At 36.4% G+C, this 15,944-nt stretch overlaps 4 protein-coding genes across 5 annotated transcripts; 1 reads left to right on the top strand and 3 right to left on the bottom strand.

Annotated features, from left to right (window-relative positions):
* Positions 1 to 360: 360 nt before the first annotated feature.
* On the bottom strand, positions 361 to 5,936 carry LOC116295610 (uncharacterized). 2 transcript variants are annotated; one of them, XM_031703488.2, is made up of 4 exons: positions 5,808 to 5,936; positions 3,393 to 3,494; positions 1,775 to 2,267; positions 361 to 1,430 (listed from the first exon to the last, which is right to left on the bottom strand). In XM_031703488.2, the coding sequence occupies exons 2-4, from the start codon at positions 3,483 to 3,485 to the stop codon at positions 949 to 951; spliced, it is 1,068 nt and encodes a 355-aa protein (XP_031559348.1). In that variant the 5' UTR covers positions 3,486 to 3,494; positions 5,808 to 5,936; the 3' UTR covers positions 361 to 948. The 2 variants fall into 2 exon arrangements, with proteins under 2 accessions (XP_031559348.1, XP_031559347.1); XM_031703487.2 differs by lacking the exon at positions 5,808 to 5,936 and having other exon boundaries at positions 3,393 to 3,730.
* A 1,238-nt stretch (positions 5,937 to 7,174) lies between these two features.
* Positions 7,175 to 10,217, bottom strand: LOC116295629 (G/T mismatch-specific thymine DNA glycosylase). The gene is made up of 7 exons (XM_031703510.2): positions 10,133 to 10,217; positions 9,874 to 10,036; positions 9,664 to 9,733; positions 9,242 to 9,374; positions 8,662 to 8,744; positions 8,192 to 8,265; positions 7,175 to 7,958 (listed from the first exon to the last, which is right to left on the bottom strand). Exons 1-7 carry the CDS (start codon positions 10,171 to 10,173, stop codon positions 7,818 to 7,820), a joined length of 705 nt encoding a protein of 234 aa, XP_031559370.2. The 5' UTR covers positions 10,174 to 10,217; the 3' UTR covers positions 7,175 to 7,817.
* Positions 10,218 to 10,494: 277 nt separating this feature from the next.
* LOC148905489 (ubiquinol-cytochrome-c reductase complex assembly factor 6-like) lies at positions 10,495 to 14,737 on the top strand. The gene is made up of 3 exons (XM_089040492.1): positions 10,495 to 10,702; positions 11,613 to 11,881; positions 12,554 to 14,737. Exons 2-3 carry the CDS (start codon positions 11,774 to 11,776, stop codon positions 12,641 to 12,643), a joined length of 198 nt encoding a protein of 65 aa, XP_088896618.1. The 5' UTR covers positions 10,495 to 10,702; positions 11,613 to 11,773; the 3' UTR covers positions 12,644 to 14,737.
* Positions 13,951 to 15,162, bottom strand: LOC116295627 (uncharacterized). Its single transcript, XM_031703509.2, has one exon. The coding sequence runs from the start codon at positions 14,821 to 14,823 to the stop codon at positions 13,951 to 13,953; it is 873 nt and encodes a 290-aa protein (XP_031559369.1). The 5' UTR covers positions 14,824 to 15,162.
* Positions 15,163 to 15,944: the final 782 nt, after the last annotated feature.

Here is a 15,944-nt window from a genome sequence, read left to right as displayed (position 1 = left end):
CCAGAAAGTTTTTTGAAAAACCCTCGAGCTCCAAGAAGACGTTGATTAATTATACTGATGCGATCGACCAGGATGGAGTGGTATCGAAGTCACCATGTGAAACGATGGATAGAAAATATCGAATAATGACCTCATATATACGCTCTGTTTTACCATCTTAAACCTTGTGACCAATTCATGGGGGATTTAAGATTATTTTATTGATTGGTAATAAAAATTAAACATATTTAGAAACCAGCTAGTTGGAATTAAAAGTAAAATGAAAAAAAGTATAAAACGAGTCGTACATATACAGGCACGTGGAAAGATCTTTACATGACAACGTTCCTGCAATTAGGTGTATATAATATTTTTATTTTCACTTCAGGTTACAAGCTGAGTTACATATCAGAAGATTCAAACTAAAATAATCTGGAGAACGTTGGAAGCTTAGTTACGGTATGTACATAGTTGTCAGGCGATGCATTCTGATAAGTCAAATAACCATAAAATTTATGTTAACAAATTTTGTGGTTTCAAAACTGAAGCAATATGGAAGACAATGCATTGAGGTACATAAACTGGTGATAACATGGACTTAGAGATCTTAGAGGATATATACTGAGGAAGGTAATTAGAAGTAACTAGAGGTAACTAGAGGAATTCCCCACAAGGGGAATCTAATGCACATCTTATGACTATTTGGTTTGAATGTTTTGCAGGGCTAACTGCTATGGTTTACTGACAACCCCGAGCAGACGACCTTATAAAAAAAATTACAGATTAACAAAAAAAGGTTAGCGGCATGGGATACGTCTCGCATGAATATCGATCGATAGACGGCATGGTCATCTGATGATAAGGCTAGCCATTCAGGTCACTGCACTTGCGAGTAACCGATGGGTCGATTCGTCTAGAAACTTGCGTCGGCTCTTCCTTGTCACGCACTCACAAACTTCCATGTATCATCTAACGACGACGCCGACATCGACAAACTCGGTCAGCAAGACATCGGCGGGTCACAGAGACAACATAAAACGCTAACTGTATCAAAGGCTGAGCGACAAACACTGTTAAAACTAGAATGCCACCAGACCATAAGTTGATGTTCTCATAGTCCAGCAGACGGTACACGTAGCTTCTGCCTTGGATATTGGTACCCCCCGAAGCATAGTAAATACCGGTAAATATGATGTACAAAATCGTAAAGAGCATTGGGTATACCACGTGACACATGCGTACTGGAATTCCACAAATGAGAGTTTCCATGACAATCAATCCCATTCCGACTACTTCCTTAGTTAGGACATTAGCGTAAAAGCTTTGCTCTTCGAATATATCATTCCAGTGTCCGATAGCCACCAGGACGCTAGTATTTGTGGAAATGCTGTAAAGTAGCCAGTAGACTTGATGACAAACAGTGGTTCCGCCTCTCATCCGCCCGGAACTTCCTAAAAAGTTGAATGATATTTGTCATTCGGGCTCCTTTGGTTTGAAATTCTAAATAAGCTTTGATAAAGTGACACCCTAGTTCTACTGTTTTCCCAATGATATTAATATCTTGAAGTCTCCCTGATTGGCTCAGTGTTCCCGCTACGGCACCTGGATCATGGATAAAATTACGCCGTACGTCAATATCGTAAGTCAAGTTTAGCGCTGTTCGTTAAAGAATAGGCAACCTACGTGTTTCCCCCTCTTTTTTTCCTTTTTTCCTTAGTTTCTTCCATTTTCCTTTTCCGTCTCTACTCGACTGATTTTTCGCTCTAAACTGATATGTAATACATTATATACCTACCAGAAAATGAACTAACAATATCTTCCTCTTCTTTCTCGATACTGCTTTTGATTTTCCTCGTATTTTTGGGAGATTTCTCTTCCCGGCTTATCGTGGGAGATATGATAGCTGGCTCAAGTTTATCTGCGCATTCTTTTGTCAGCTCGTCTTCCTTCCTCGGTACTTTCTCACACGTAGCTGTTTCTTTATCAGCGGATATTTTAAAGTCCTTTGACTGGTCAAAGGGGCAATTGTCTGCTAACAAGGCTAGTGACTGTCGCTCGACATTTTCGTCTTCATTGCCGTACCGTTTGTCTTGCCTCTGCATGAGTGTGATGCAGGACAGGTTCATGCCAATAGCGAAATAAAAAGCGATCGTGGTGAAGTAGAGGTTTGTGAAGTAGATGAACATTTTTCCCTTGTTCATGTTGACTGACATGTTGTACAACCACCAAGACATGAGGTAAAAGGCTGCTAGTCCTCGATAGACGCCCAAGACAACAGGACTGAACCACTGAAAAACAACGCCATGACATTGAATAAAACCTAACAATAATGTATCACGGCATCTTGAGATTTGCTTCTCATTGAAGTGACAACCATATAAAATTTTCCTTGTTAGATGGCAAAGCATCTATGCAAAAACTTATACTTTGCAGTGATGCGAGACTAGTCTCAAAATGTTTGTCTTGCGGCAAAACTTTGAGTGGCATTAGAAGACAGTAGTTCTACTTTATTTCTAATTTATTGTCAAATGTTCTCCCCAACTGAAGCTTCAGGAGCATGGTATGTTACGCGGTGAGACATTTGGCTTAAACTTGTCTCGCAACATAACTTTCGCTGTGTTGCAGGGCGTTAAACAGCTTGCGGTTGTGACCAATGATTGCACTAGAATTTGGGGCTGAATGTTGTATGATTTTTGGGAGAAAGGAAATCCGAAGGACCCGAAACAAACCCTGAAGCTAGGAGAGAACAATTAATACTTAGATTCAATACTTTGTGCTGCTTGATGAACAAGGATGGGATCTGAAAAAATGACTTATTTAACAGATTTAAGCAAGTGCTAATGCCAAAAAGAACAATCCAAGCGGAATGTCGAAACTAACCACCTTTGTTTAATGAGTTTGAAAAAATATAAGACTGGGAGGAACAATATGATGAACAAACAAATCAACCCTTCCTTAAAGGCAACACAGAAATAAAAAATACGACTAGAATGTTGTTTTTTTTTATTAAAAATTAAATTGAATTATAGATTCAGCTTTATATAAAAAAAGATCAACGAACAGCTAACAAAAAATTATTTCATCATTGCTTACGCGCGTTTTACCAGTTTACCGAGTCTTATAATCTAACTACAGCATGAAGAAGAAGTGAACCCTTGTTGGAAGCTTATGATGTGATATGTTATCAAGCCTGGTTCTCGCTAGCGACGCAAGCATATTTACAGCGCAAGCCAGCGCAAGAAAAACAAATCTTCTGTTCTCTTGCACTTGCGTCGCTTCTTTTTCAAAGTCAGAACATGGAGTTGCGTCTGCTTGCGTCCCTGGTGAGAACAAGGCTTTGGGATGCATCTTTTTAGTAAGGTATTTCATGAGGTAGTTATGCAGCTGTTATGTAGAACTTTATGTATACTTACGGGCGACTTCGTGAAATCTTTCACCGACGAATGGCATAGTTTAAGATTCCCCAGCCGCGGCCATCTTTTCATTCTTTTTTCTTCGCTTTTCATTGTGCACGCCTAAACAAAATAAAACCATATAAACGGATAGTTACTCCAGTTCCGTCACTTGTTATTGTTTAGGTTGTGGATCAACTCAAAAACACAGTGCGACAGTGCTTGGCAATCTCTGATAAAACACCAACGCGATGGAATTAGATAAAAGCTATTTTTTCAGAAACAAACATCACTTTGCGGTTAACCGTTGTTGTGCTATAATCTATAACTACCTAAGGGGCTAGTAAAAGCGATTAAAATCTCACATCACATCACATCATATCTTATTCATATTTAATGTAAATGAGTCAGTAACCAGGGAGTCAATTTTGACTTGTAATTAATAAAAACAAACTGATAATCTCTTAATATATTTTTTAAAAGTTTGTTGATTCTCTGTTCTCTGAGAATTTTTTTTCGAACTGGTTCTATTCCCTTTATCAGTTGAATCAGTGACAGTGTGGCTATTTCAAATGCTTCGAGGCAATTTACTTGAATTTCTAGTTATATTCCTTGAGAACGATTATTTCCATTAAGCCTTGTAGGAACTGTATTGACAGGTCTATTTAATGGTGCAGAATGAGCCCGAAACAAGTCCACATATTTGAATAACGATTTAAAAAGTATGAGTTAAGGAGGCTCTCTACTGTACACTTTCGCATAAAGTGTTCAGTCTCGGTGTAGCGACTTCAAGAATTAGGCCTGGAATGGCAATAAAAATACGATCAATATCACAATACCAATACCGATGCATGATTTTTAAACAATTTTATCTTATAGTTCATCTCATTGTTAATTGATTGAATTTCATTTGAACAGTACACAAAGTTGTGTGCATTGCTACAAAGCTAGTCAACCTGACACCAGTACCAAGTAAAATTAATACATAATGGATGGAAATAAAATTCATTTATCACAAATGTTTCTGAATACATATGACAATCTCAGTTAGTGACGATAACCAGTTATCATTCAATCTATGGCAACAGTTGACTCTTAAACTAGCTACCACTTGAAAAAAGTGTATGCTTTTTTATCGATTTTAGTTATTGCAGCAGGTGGCGAGGTTCCATGTTAACCGACGCATTTTATTTCGGCAGTAGCTAGTAATGAAGGCGATAATTGTGTTAGAATACAAATGTATACTGGTTGAAAAAAAAAAAAAAAAACACTAGCGATCGCCAAACCCCTTTTGATAAATGTTGATAAATAGCGAGTCTGCAAGATGTAAGAATAAAACAAAGTCATAACAGTAAATTCCCACTTAATGTCGGATTACTGAGAAACTTAAAACTAACGCACCGACATTAAAAGGGTTAGAATTGGAGGGATTATGTCAAAGTGGTGGATTAGATTTTCAGTATTCTATTTGAAAAAATCTACAATCCTCACCTGAATAAATTAGTGAATATTCGTGCTAGTCACCGCTATGACACTAAGAAATAACCACTTTTTAATTTTTATCAATTTTTGTTTTTGACTCAATGAAAGGTAAGATAATATATACTAGAAGTTAATGCCGTTGAATGAATCCCCCGCGGTGCTTCTGTATTTAAGCTTTACTTAAGTATTCTATGGAAAGATTTTAACTAGAAACTTCTTGTGGATTCACATTGTAGGGCACTACTAATGATATATTTGTTCCATTACACGTTTGTCAGTCTCCATTCAAATGAAAATGTGTTTTATAGATACATAGGTTATTTATGACTATGTATTTTCGTAATAATAATCTTGTTAGCTTTCGACAACAGTTATTGTTGTTTTTAAAGAAATATTTTAAATTTTCAATAATAATTGTGTCGGTAAGTGAAGTGCTCAGTGCGGAGCAGTAATTTAAAAACGTTACAGACGCGGTTTCTAACATAAAACATGAACGTCAATTAGTGACGTTAGTACTGTATATCTTTTACACAATCAACTAACTTCAGTATAAGGATATGGCATAATATATAGGCCCAAGAAAAATTGCCAAATATACTCAAGCTATCAGGAGATGCATTAGTAGTGCCAAAGCTTGGCAATTAACAATAACAAAATACGCTCGAGAACTGAAGAATATCGCGTAGAATTGAGAAGTGCGTTATTTGCATACGGTGCACTGCCTGGATCGAATGAATGTTAAAGGTGAAACCACGAAAACAGAAAAGATGAACTAAAAAAACCGTATAGCTTGATTTTCATGAATGAAATTTAAAAAAATATTATGCATGTATTTGCTGAATTTGAACGAGTAGGGTGTGCTAATGTGATGGCAGTATCAGAAAGTCGATATATTCCAAATAAAAAAACGCAGAAAAATCTTGCCTCACTATATGAAAGCTAACATTCGCCTACCTTTTTGTATCGAGACGATTATGGTTTGAGAAGACTGCTTGAGGAAGACTGTGTTCCTTTGAGATCGATCCAGCATCCGGGACTTCTCTTTAGTATTTAACCAATCAGATTGCTTCTTTTTTTCCGCGGCATATCGGAAATGCTTGGCCACGCCTTTATCGCCTTCGATAAACGTACTAATGAAAAATCATATAACAAAAAAGGGTATAAAGAATTTATGGCTTCTCTCAATAGAAAATTCTAAAGTTTTCTTTTACATTCCATTCAGTGAGGTTTCAAAGATGATGCATCAGAGATGATGTTGCTTAGTATCGAACTACAGAGCCGAACATCAAGTGTGTTGGTATGCCTCTCAACCAATCATTGCTTGTTTATCGTTCGCGCCATCGCGGATCGTAACTTCTAGACGCGCAATCACGGCGATGAATCCAAGGATGTAAACAATTAAGAAGACAAAGAACAATATGTGGTCCATCTACTAGCAATGGTCTAATCCAAGATCAACTTAGATGCAAGAAAGCATTTCCTAGGAAGTACTGTCGAGTCACACGTTCCAGACGGCCTTTAAACTGATTAGCATTGTGAATTTTTATACAACTTAATTCTTCTGATTTCATTTAGATACGAAAATGGATTTGGAGTTTTTTTGGAAGATTTCATTGACTGGTAACGGATTCTGAAAAAAGAAATCTTGTGGCGTTCACAATTTCTTTCGAATCAGTTTTGGCAATAGGGATTATTCAATTTTATTTGATATATAACACAGAATGCGATCCCTACCGCTACAACCGACTATTGAAAATAATACAAAAGGGAAGAAACTAATAAAAGTATATCATTATTCAGGACAGTCAAGAATTGTCGTATCCAAAAGAAAGGTTGGTTGAATAATTCATGGTTTAACCACGTTGGTAATTCATTTCGATAAAAAGCTAAAGTTTATATGCGACGGACAATGAAAAGTTGAAAGTTTAAGAAATTTTCATTTTCAAGTGACCGGAGAGTCTGATTATAACTCGTATAATTAATTGAAAACCCGATCATATAATCACAAAATAATTTGAAAGAGAAAAAGTAAAAATCGAATGGATTTGACATCATGATGAGCCATCTGGAAATTGATATGATTCAAATGAAAATCAAAATCAAATACTATTTTTAAATGAAGATATACAAAGAAACCCTTTGTTTCAGGCTTATCTGCCATGGATAAGGTAATATTGGCAAATGCATATTTGAACAAAAAAGGAAGCAACTGAGTCGATATCATAGATAAAAAAGAAATAAAACACGAAAAAAAAAATGATAAAGAGAAAATAAATAGAATTGAAAATGACGTTAAAAATAGAATGGAACAAACTAGAGCATCAATGTTATCAGTTTTATTAGAAGCTACAGGGTGTCAATAAATACAGCTAAGAATAGTCGTTTGTAACAAAGGAAGCAAAGTTTGACATAGCAGGGGGGTAGAGGAGAGGAGGCAAGATTGACTAGGTGTCGCGCTCGGTAGTAGACTACCCTCCCCTCCCCTCACCTCACGGCTCTTGGCTGTGATTACTGGACTTGCCATCACATGTAAGAAGAGTTTATTTTAGCACCCTTTCCATTTATTCAAGGATTTTCTCCTTGTTTTCCAGTTTTCCTATCTCCGCAAAACCTTACGAACTAAATTTCGATTTGATCTGCGAGTTGGTCGTGCCTTGACTTTGATCAGCCCAGAGCCAGTTGTCTCAAGGTATTCGTGAAATTTGAAGGTTTAGGATTGAAGGACAGATTAAATCGTAGCACATTTTAAATATTATCAGATTTTTTAAAATTTAAGATTAATAAGATTAAGAATTATAGATTTGCATGTCAATAATTTTTTTCCAAGAATTTAAATATGATTTTTAGAATGTATTAATGTACAGGAATAACTGCTTACTTTATATTTTAAAATTATTAAAAGTATTAAGTTTTACATTCTTAGCATTTTAATCTCTTTCCTGACTTGTTTGTTTGGTTTAAAACTTATGTTGTAGATTGGTCATGCAGAAAAGGAGCTCTCTTTGCATCTCTGAGTACTTTTAGTTCTTTGAAAAAGGGTAACTTATCACTTGCACGGGGATATGTCATTGTTCGACCTGATGTTGATGGCATCACATATACTACCTGTAATAAAATAAATAGAAAATTTATCAAATGTCTTCAACATCAGAAATCATTTCAAATTTATTGCTACATATGGATGAATTTTACTCTCATAATGCTTTAACAGGTCCTTGACAAAAATGACTGGGAAAATGGGCAATTTCAAAATTTTAAAATTAAAACATGCAGGAAGAGTGCAAAGCATTCGGGTAGACATGGGATAATTGTTTTCCAGTTTCATTTACTGTACTTACTGCATCTGTTCCTGGTATATTATTAGGTTGCTTTCCTATTTGACACTTTGATCCAGAGAATATCTCATAAATGCCTAAAAAGTTCAATCACAAACCACATAATAAACTAGCGTAGCGAGGGGGCGCACTGGGGGCAGGGCCCCTAAAAAGTTTTGTTTGGGCACCAAAAAATAATTAATTAATATGGGATTCCTGTGGATTTGGTGGGAAAAGGGTGCATTGCCCCCCCTCCCCCCCCCCATAATCGAGACCTTGTAATGCCCCTTTTATAATATAATCCCCAATCAAACATGCTATATATGATCACCAAAAATAGGGTTTGTATCCACTCCACACTAATGACACTGAGCCCGCCATGGCTTGAAACCCTAGTCACATTGGTGGGAGGTGGCATATTTGCAGCAAACATTTCCCTTGCTTCCCAGACACCTTTATTTACAGTCTTTTTGCTTAAAGATAAAAATCAGTACCTTTTCCATTAAAACAAGCTATAAGAGGCTTATACTTTTCAATCTTTGCAATTAGTTCATCAATACCATCCTTGATTTCTTTGCTATAGATAACAAAAAAGAAGAATCAAGAGCCAATGTCTGCTTTTAGCATAACATATATACCACCTTGATTTTTATGTAGAGGATTGCTTCAAGAATTCTTACAGTAATAACATGTTTATATCTAGCTAATAATGATAATGATTTATGATTGATACAGTGCTCAATTATGATAGATGGTTAATATGGTGAGGTATAGGCATAAGGGTGGTCACTGCCAGGATTATTTATGTACATTTGAAATTTTGTTTACTTCTGATCAACAAATCTTCAGATCTTTATCAATAGCCTGAAACAGCCTCTGGGCGGGTCTTTAGCATGTTAGGATTTACTGAGGGGAGAAAACAAGAGGACCAAGAGAAAAATACTTGCATCAAGGGAGAGACCTAACAAACACTCACATGTGATGAAAAGTACAGGAATTGAGCTTGGGAACCCAAAATTGAGAGGTGAGTGTACTTCCCGACTACGTCAACCTTGATTCTCTTAATTAACTCACCGGGATAGGTCAGAACTACCTCGTGTTGTTCTCATTACGATATTGGTTAAACCAATCCCATATGAAGGGCATTTCTCATCTTCCTTGTAAGTAAGTTTCTCTGGAACAAGTTTGGAATCAAACAAACATGGCCCTATGCATTGCAAATGATAATAACTGAGTTCACTAAATTCATTTGAAAGTGGAATATTATAGATAATAGATGAATCAATATGATCTACACCTTCTCTTGAGTGTGATATGAGACAGAAACTCCAAGGCATCTGGTGCAAGGAAGCAATGGATATACAGGTCATGTAATGGAATATATCTCTTAGTCCCTTCAGACCCCTCAAAAATTCTAATCCAACTCAGCAATCAGGTCTGTTTTTTAACTGCCATATATTAAAGGTGGGAAGAATGTTGTCAATGTCTGTGCTTACAGAAATGATTATTTGGTCCAGCGTAATGATGCCCTTTGTATGCAGATGTCAATCCTGGGTTGATTCCAATCTAAAGAGAAAAGATATTTGTGTGTAAAAAGTACAATACACCTTTTCACTATATGCAGGGGGGCGGATCAGGTTTGAAATTTATGGAGACTACTGTAGTGCACAAACATACATGCAAAAACCAGATCATCAATCACTTACAAACAGAACGTCCAGATTGTAATCAACTCTGTCTGGTAGGAGTAACTTCATGACATCTTCTTCTGTCAAGTCACCATACTTCTTACTTTTCGTCTTTCTATCAGTTTTACCAGCTTGGGCAGATGCAGTGTTTGCAGTGGTTGATTGAGTGGGTCTAGAATCGCTGAAAAAAAACATAGATCGATTTGTTTCGTATTTTTTTGCAATCTGACTTATCAAAACAAACGATAAACCACAATAAAACAAATCGAAGACGTACAAGTACGGACTATAGCGAGCACTTGGTTTTTTCCCGCTCATCGAAGTGCAGCTGTTTTTGTAAAGTCAAATTCAAGTCTGTTTTCATATTTTTTGGAGAGGTACTGGGGCCATATACACAGGGCTCCCATATACAATTTATTTAGAGCGTCTATTTTGCATATAAATCAAAATTATCATAGACGATTTTTTGTAAAACATATATATATAGCTACCTTCTTAAAGAATTCCATTCATTTAAAGCTTTAGATTTTAAATTATAGCAATATTAAACCTTGCCTTCATCACCCCACCCTCCCCTCCCATAACACTTTTTTTAAATAACGCGGTCTTTTTGATCAGCGGAGGAGCATAGAAGAAAAAATATGGCGGATTTGTTGTCGTCCACGTTATGACAGTGCAATCTTTTTATTTGAGTGCAGTTGCTTAGAAATTTTCCATATGGTATCAGCAAAGTGGCAAGCCGTTAAAAGAAGACTTGGAATTTACAGATTTTTGCCAGGTTTTTTTCTGCTCGGAGCTGGAATTGAGTTGTTCATGATCAAAGTTCGCGTTGGTAGAGAAACGTTTTGTAAGTAAAAGCTCAAGTTATATAGTCCTTTTAGATACATTGGGAATTAAAAATGAAATAAAATCCGCGTAATTTAATAAAACTTTATTTCCCGCACATACTAAAAAACATTAAAGTGTTGTATTACTTTATGACCTCCCCCTTTCCTCCCCCCCAGATAGTCCGCTTTGCAAAGTAGAGTACTTTCCTTTCCTATTCCCCCCTCCCCCCCCCCCCCCCCCCCCCCCCCCCCGCATCGCTCCTTTTATAAATCCTCTCCTTTTCTCAAGTTTTGGTGGAAACACATGTTTCAATTGATAACGTTATCTTGTGACGTCATGAGTGAAATTGGCTTGGCCCCATATCTTAAATTGTTCCTCACAATAAGTACTTTACTGTGACAAAGTTTCATGCTTTTAAACCAAAATCCCACAATTTCTTGAAAATTCTCCATAAATCCTCCGGTCTAATAAAAAAGCCATTTTGTTCAGTCCTGTATATGATCCTCATTTCAATCAAGATGGTCAACTGAAAACTACAAAGCTAATATAATCAACTCCTTGATAACTATTGTCGAGTCTTAAAATGCCAGTCACATGGGCTTAGCACACTTCTGAGATAAAAAAACGAACACAGAAATCAGAATAACAAAACAAACAATTTCTGGATTCAAGGCTAAGCCTGCATACACTGGAGTTTTAAGAGCTGTCAATTGATGCACATCAAATCTTTTACCAGTTACTGTTTTTTGATATGAAATTTTCCCATAGTCCACAGCAATATTAGCTTTCTAGGTTTTCGATGCCTAACGTTTTTGTAATATAAATTAAGTATATGAAAAACCATAAAATCAAAGTATTGTGTAAATTTCTTGCAATAAAGTATGATATTTTGTGATGGCAGAATTTTGATTTTCTTCATTTGTTAACAGATGATACTGTGGTGAGGAAAGAATCTGAGAGAAGATTAGAGAGACTGGAAGAAGACAAAGAAAATTAACTGACCTGAAAAGAATTTTAGTTGGCTTTACTGTTATTCATACCTATTTTTACATTTATACATACTGTCTATTTTATATGTTATGCTGTAATCATGCCAGCTGGTGTTACATGGTCAAGATATCTAAAATTTCTTGGTGCAAGTTTACTTAGTATGTTTGCTGGTGCTTCTGTTGTGCACAACTATTATAAGCCTAGTCTGGTAGGTAATTTTATAATTCTTTTCCTCATTCTTATTCCTCTAACTCATGCAATCATATGCCATTTCCAAGAAAGTGAACATGGTGCATTATGCCCTTTGCTACTGAAATCTTTTAGATGGTAAAGCATATTTGTCAAATTCAAAAAAATACCTATGGCAAGTTCAAATGCATTATTTTCATGATAACATTGCTTAATGGGATGTCATGTGGTTGTAATGTGTGGTTCCAGAAAATTTCCACACCCACCATATAAACCTTGTATTTTTTTCTTTTTCTGACCCCCACGCTGTGGGAATTTCTGATTTCCTCCATGGTGGGGTATGAATATTTTGTGGAACCACATAAATATAGTAAAAGAAACATTCACCTACCACTGTGACATGTTTGCAAGTGGTGACAGGCTCAAACCTAAACTTAGGGCAATGCAAACTCTTTTGTTTTTGAAGAAGAGATTGCATTACCCTAAACTTGTACATGAATAACTCAGGTCATCTTGAAAACAGGGCATAATTTAAGTGGCTGCAAAAGAGATGAGGGGGAATGAATATTGTATAATATTCCTGATCGGTGTAGTCATGCAGGTCTAACATCATAGTATTGAAGAATTTATTCTAATAACAATCCCTTTTTATTTGGTGTGTAATGAACTGAACTCGTTGTTTTTTTCTTAGGCAATACCAGACATGCCTCCAGATCCTAAAAAGCAAGACACACAGCAGAGAACTGGAATACAAAAAATAATCTCAATCAAAAAGGACTAGTATCCTAAGCCCAAGGACTAGTATACTACGGGCATTGACTGACCATTATATCATTTACCTTGCCTCTTGCATCTCTGGAATGTAATTTGTTACATTTTGTCAATGTATAATGTCTTGAATGGCTGCATGTTGAAATTCAATTCAATTTGGAGGACATAACAATAGGTTTCCAATTCTCATAAGATTGAAATTTCTGTTGAAGATTGAAATTCTTTTGTTTTGTCCTCCAAATTAAGCTGCCTTGACGTCACATGCAAGGGGTCTATATGTACAAACAATGGAGTATACTACTGGAAGAGGTTCTTTATGAAATTTAATATACAAGAATTAATTTTGGCTTTTTTCATAAAAAAAAGAAGAAATATTTTATATTTATACCTGCCCAGTCATTAGCGAATACTTATGAGAACAAGGAGTGCCAGAAGCCCAAATATTTATTTTATTTGAAAGTCGAATAGAGTTTAGGGTGTGGCCATTGATGTTTGCTTGACATAATGACTCACTTCATCAGAGGTGTAACCAGAGGATAGTTTTAGGTAAGGGGTTAAGAGACCCCTATTTGACCTCCATAAACTCCTCATTAACCTCACTTGCTTACTCTATACAGAGAAATATCAGACTATTCATAGTCACTTTGAATATGTAAATTATGTCCCAGAGGAATCGTTAATATGTATTCTCATGGACTTTATACTAATACAAAAGGGAAAAGATGCCATGAATTAATCACTCTCATTAAACCACCGACGAAGAAATGTACGTTTTTTGTCCCACCCACCCGCCCACGAGCAAGCTGGGTTGATCCACATTCTGTCCCATTTATCGCTCTCTGGCCAGGATTTGTTCCAGGCCAGAGCTGCCTTTGCATACCTTAATATTAACAATAGATGGGGCAGAATATTACACTATGGTCTTTTCTGCATTGACCTAGCCTATGGCTTGGTCCATACATTTATGACCTCAGTCTGATATTTCTTTGTACAGACCTTGTGCTCAGCTAAATAAGTAGTTATTAACTTTAATTATCAGTGTTCACACTGGCCCAAACATTAAGTTGCATTCCTTTGACTTATACCAATGCATACACCACATGCATTGCAAATCGCTATTTCTAATACTTGCAGCAGACTTGAGCTTGTCTTGGTTATAATGGGTATCTTTTTGAATTGATAGATACGAGGTTTGGTACGAAATATCGATATTTCAATTAATCTCTGATACATTCACGTGATTTGTCACGTGACCTACTAACGGTATCCAGCTTGCAAATTTCTTGAAAATTGTTAAAGTTAAAAATCGTGACATTGTTACAAATCTATTAAGATGTTACTGTTTTTTCTCGATCGCCTCGAGCCAGCTGTACTTACAGCCTCGTCTGTGTCTGCTGTTGCTAATGCTCGACTCTCACAACCTTGTCCTGCAATCTTTATCAGATCAACTATTGTCATTAACACGTTTTTGAATGCAAAAACTGTCAGCTCAACTTTATATTCGTGCCAGAGGAACACCCTTAATGCGAAAAAGGGAAAATTCACAAGCAGAATTTGTAAGAGCAGTCTCGTTATTTCCAGTGGCATGCTCGCTCTTGTACTGATAACATCGTCTTCGTTATCAGTCTCGCCGCGTTGAAAAGCTACTAGAGAAATGGTCGTTATCAACAGACTTATCAAAGCAAAAGATACTACCCCTCTTTTAAAAGAACCTGGAATAGAAGCACTGTTATTTGTAAGAAGAATTCCCACGAAATCTGCGGAGTCCACAATATCGAATGCCTTCACCCAATTTATATCCAGAAAAAGCTTTGGACAATAAGTATGTGTGTCTAGTAACAAGTAAACCATAGCTGCCATCGCAATAATGTTTTTTAAAAAGCCCTGATCCATTGCGGAATTTTTGTCGATTTTCTGTAGAAGTTGATCAAAAATCCATCCAATGATACCGGCGAGAGGGAGAATGTACAGGAACCACACAGCCGCAGCTACTGTACGGCCTTTATTACTGATCTGCCCTCGAATCCACAGGATAACTGCTGGTATATAAGTCACTATATAAGCATGCGCTGATGATTTCTTCAAATAAACGACCAAATAACTATCCAAGAGTATTGCTTGAGTGGACAGGACTACAATAAACGCTACTCTTGCCAGCCATTTACAAGTGCAGTCGACAGTAACTATCATTTCTTCAGGTTAAGATGAGTTGATGTTGTAGACGGCTTCACCTGTGATAATAGCTCTTTTTACCAACAGCTCCAAAATGCGTTTTGTTTTTCAGACACAATTCCCTTCCCAGGTGGTCTTGCTAATTGTATCCAACGCTATTCTTTGTCATTTCAGTTCGATAAAAAGAATTTTTTCCTTCAAATTGAGTCTAACCTTAATCTGTTGAATTAAAAAAAATCAGCCCCGGAATGATACATATTCCCATCAATGAGCGCGCACGACAACTACAGACACACGATTCACAAAATAAGTAATTTCAATGTTAAAAACAAGTAAATTTTTCCCGACACCTTTCTAAATCACAGCGGGAAACCTTAAAACAGAGCACAGTAATAATTACTAACTTAATGTGAATAGAAAATATGTGATTTTTGAATAAATATTTAAAAGTAACGAGGTTATCATAAAAATTAGCCTAGAGCGCTTTAGCACCCATTAAAGAGGGATCAAGATTTTCCTGATTCTCAGCTTATACTGAAATTTATCTTCGATATCTTGGCGTGTGAAGACAGAAAGTCTCTGGAAAAACGCAATGAGACACTTTTTGGAACCAGGAGACTTCGTACGTGAACTAAAAATACATGTGCTGGGAAACAGAAAATACAAGTTAAAGACAGGCTTTCTTTTGCGACAAGCCATTCTGGCTAGTAAAGGTAACAATATATTTCAAATATAAGACTTTAATCTGAAAAGGATCGCCGCAGACTTAGACTTTAAAGCCACTTTATAAGTCGGTAAAACCAATTAAAATGACTGTTTTGTGGTATTTATTTTTTGTGACAGAATCTGACTTGTTTTCAGTTCAAGGTTAATTAAAGTCTTGGAGTTCAAGAGACAGATCTAGATAAACTGACTTTTACCTCTTCTGGCCTCGCCACTTGATCCACGGCGGCTGAATAAACATGGAATGTTGTGCCAAGAGCTTGTTTGAGAAAACACTCAGTTTTTTAAATTTTTACTGGCATTCCCACATGAGGCAAAAACTAGAAAAGGAACTCATGTTTATTCCACATGTTGACCAAGCCAATATTTAAAAAAAAAAAAAAATTGAATACACCAGGAGTTGACTGAATGGTATG

Source organism: Actinia tenebrosa, unplaced genomic scaffold, assembly GCF_029948245.1.
Source record: "Actinia tenebrosa isolate PJP-AT-01 unplaced genomic scaffold, QUT_ActTen_1.0 PGA_scaffold7__59_contigs__length_16204524, whole genome shotgun sequence".
Classification (NCBI taxonomy): domain Eukaryota; kingdom Metazoa; phylum Cnidaria; class Anthozoa; order Actiniaria; family Actiniidae; genus Actinia; species Actinia tenebrosa.
This window is presented reverse-complemented; position numbering and strand designations above follow the sequence as displayed.

Excerpts from the sequence above, each read along its gene's own strand:
- LOC116295629 (XM_031703510.2), bottom strand. The coding sequence starts at position 10,173 with ATGAGCGGGAAAAAACCAAGTGCTCGCTATAGTCCGTACTT. Across the intron at positions 10,037-10,132 it reads GCTCGCTATAGTCCGTACTT|CGATTCTAGACCCACTCAAT; the intron begins GTACGTCTTCGA and ends GTTTTTTTTCAG. Across the intron at positions 9,375-9,663 it reads TGGACCAAATAATCATTTCT|GGCCATGTTTGTTTGATTCC; the intron begins GTAAGCACAGAC and ends TGCAATGCATAG.
- LOC116295610 (XM_031703488.2), bottom strand. The coding sequence starts at position 3,485 with ATGAAAAGCGAAGAAAAAAGAATGAAAAGATGGCCGCGGCTGGGGAAT. Across the intron at positions 2,268-3,392 it reads AAGATTTCACGAAGTCGCCC|TGGTTCAGTCCTGTTGTCTT; the intron begins GTAAGTATACAT and ends GTTGTTTTTCAG. Across the intron at positions 1,431-1,774 it reads TATTGTTAGTTCATTTTCTG|GAAGTTCCGGGCGGATGAGA; the intron begins GTAGGTATATAA and ends TCAACTTTTTAG.
- LOC148905489 (XM_089040492.1), top strand. The coding sequence starts at position 11,774 with ATGCCAGCTGGTGTTACATGGTCAAGATATCTAAAATTTCTTGGTGCA. Across the intron at positions 11,882-12,553 it reads ACTATTATAAGCCTAGTCTG|GCAATACCAGACATGCCTCC; the intron begins GTAGGTAATTTT and ends TTTTTTTCTTAG.
- LOC116295627 (XM_031703509.2), bottom strand. The coding sequence starts at position 14,823 with ATGATAGTTACTGTCGACTGCACTTGTAAATGGCTGGCAAGAGTAGCG.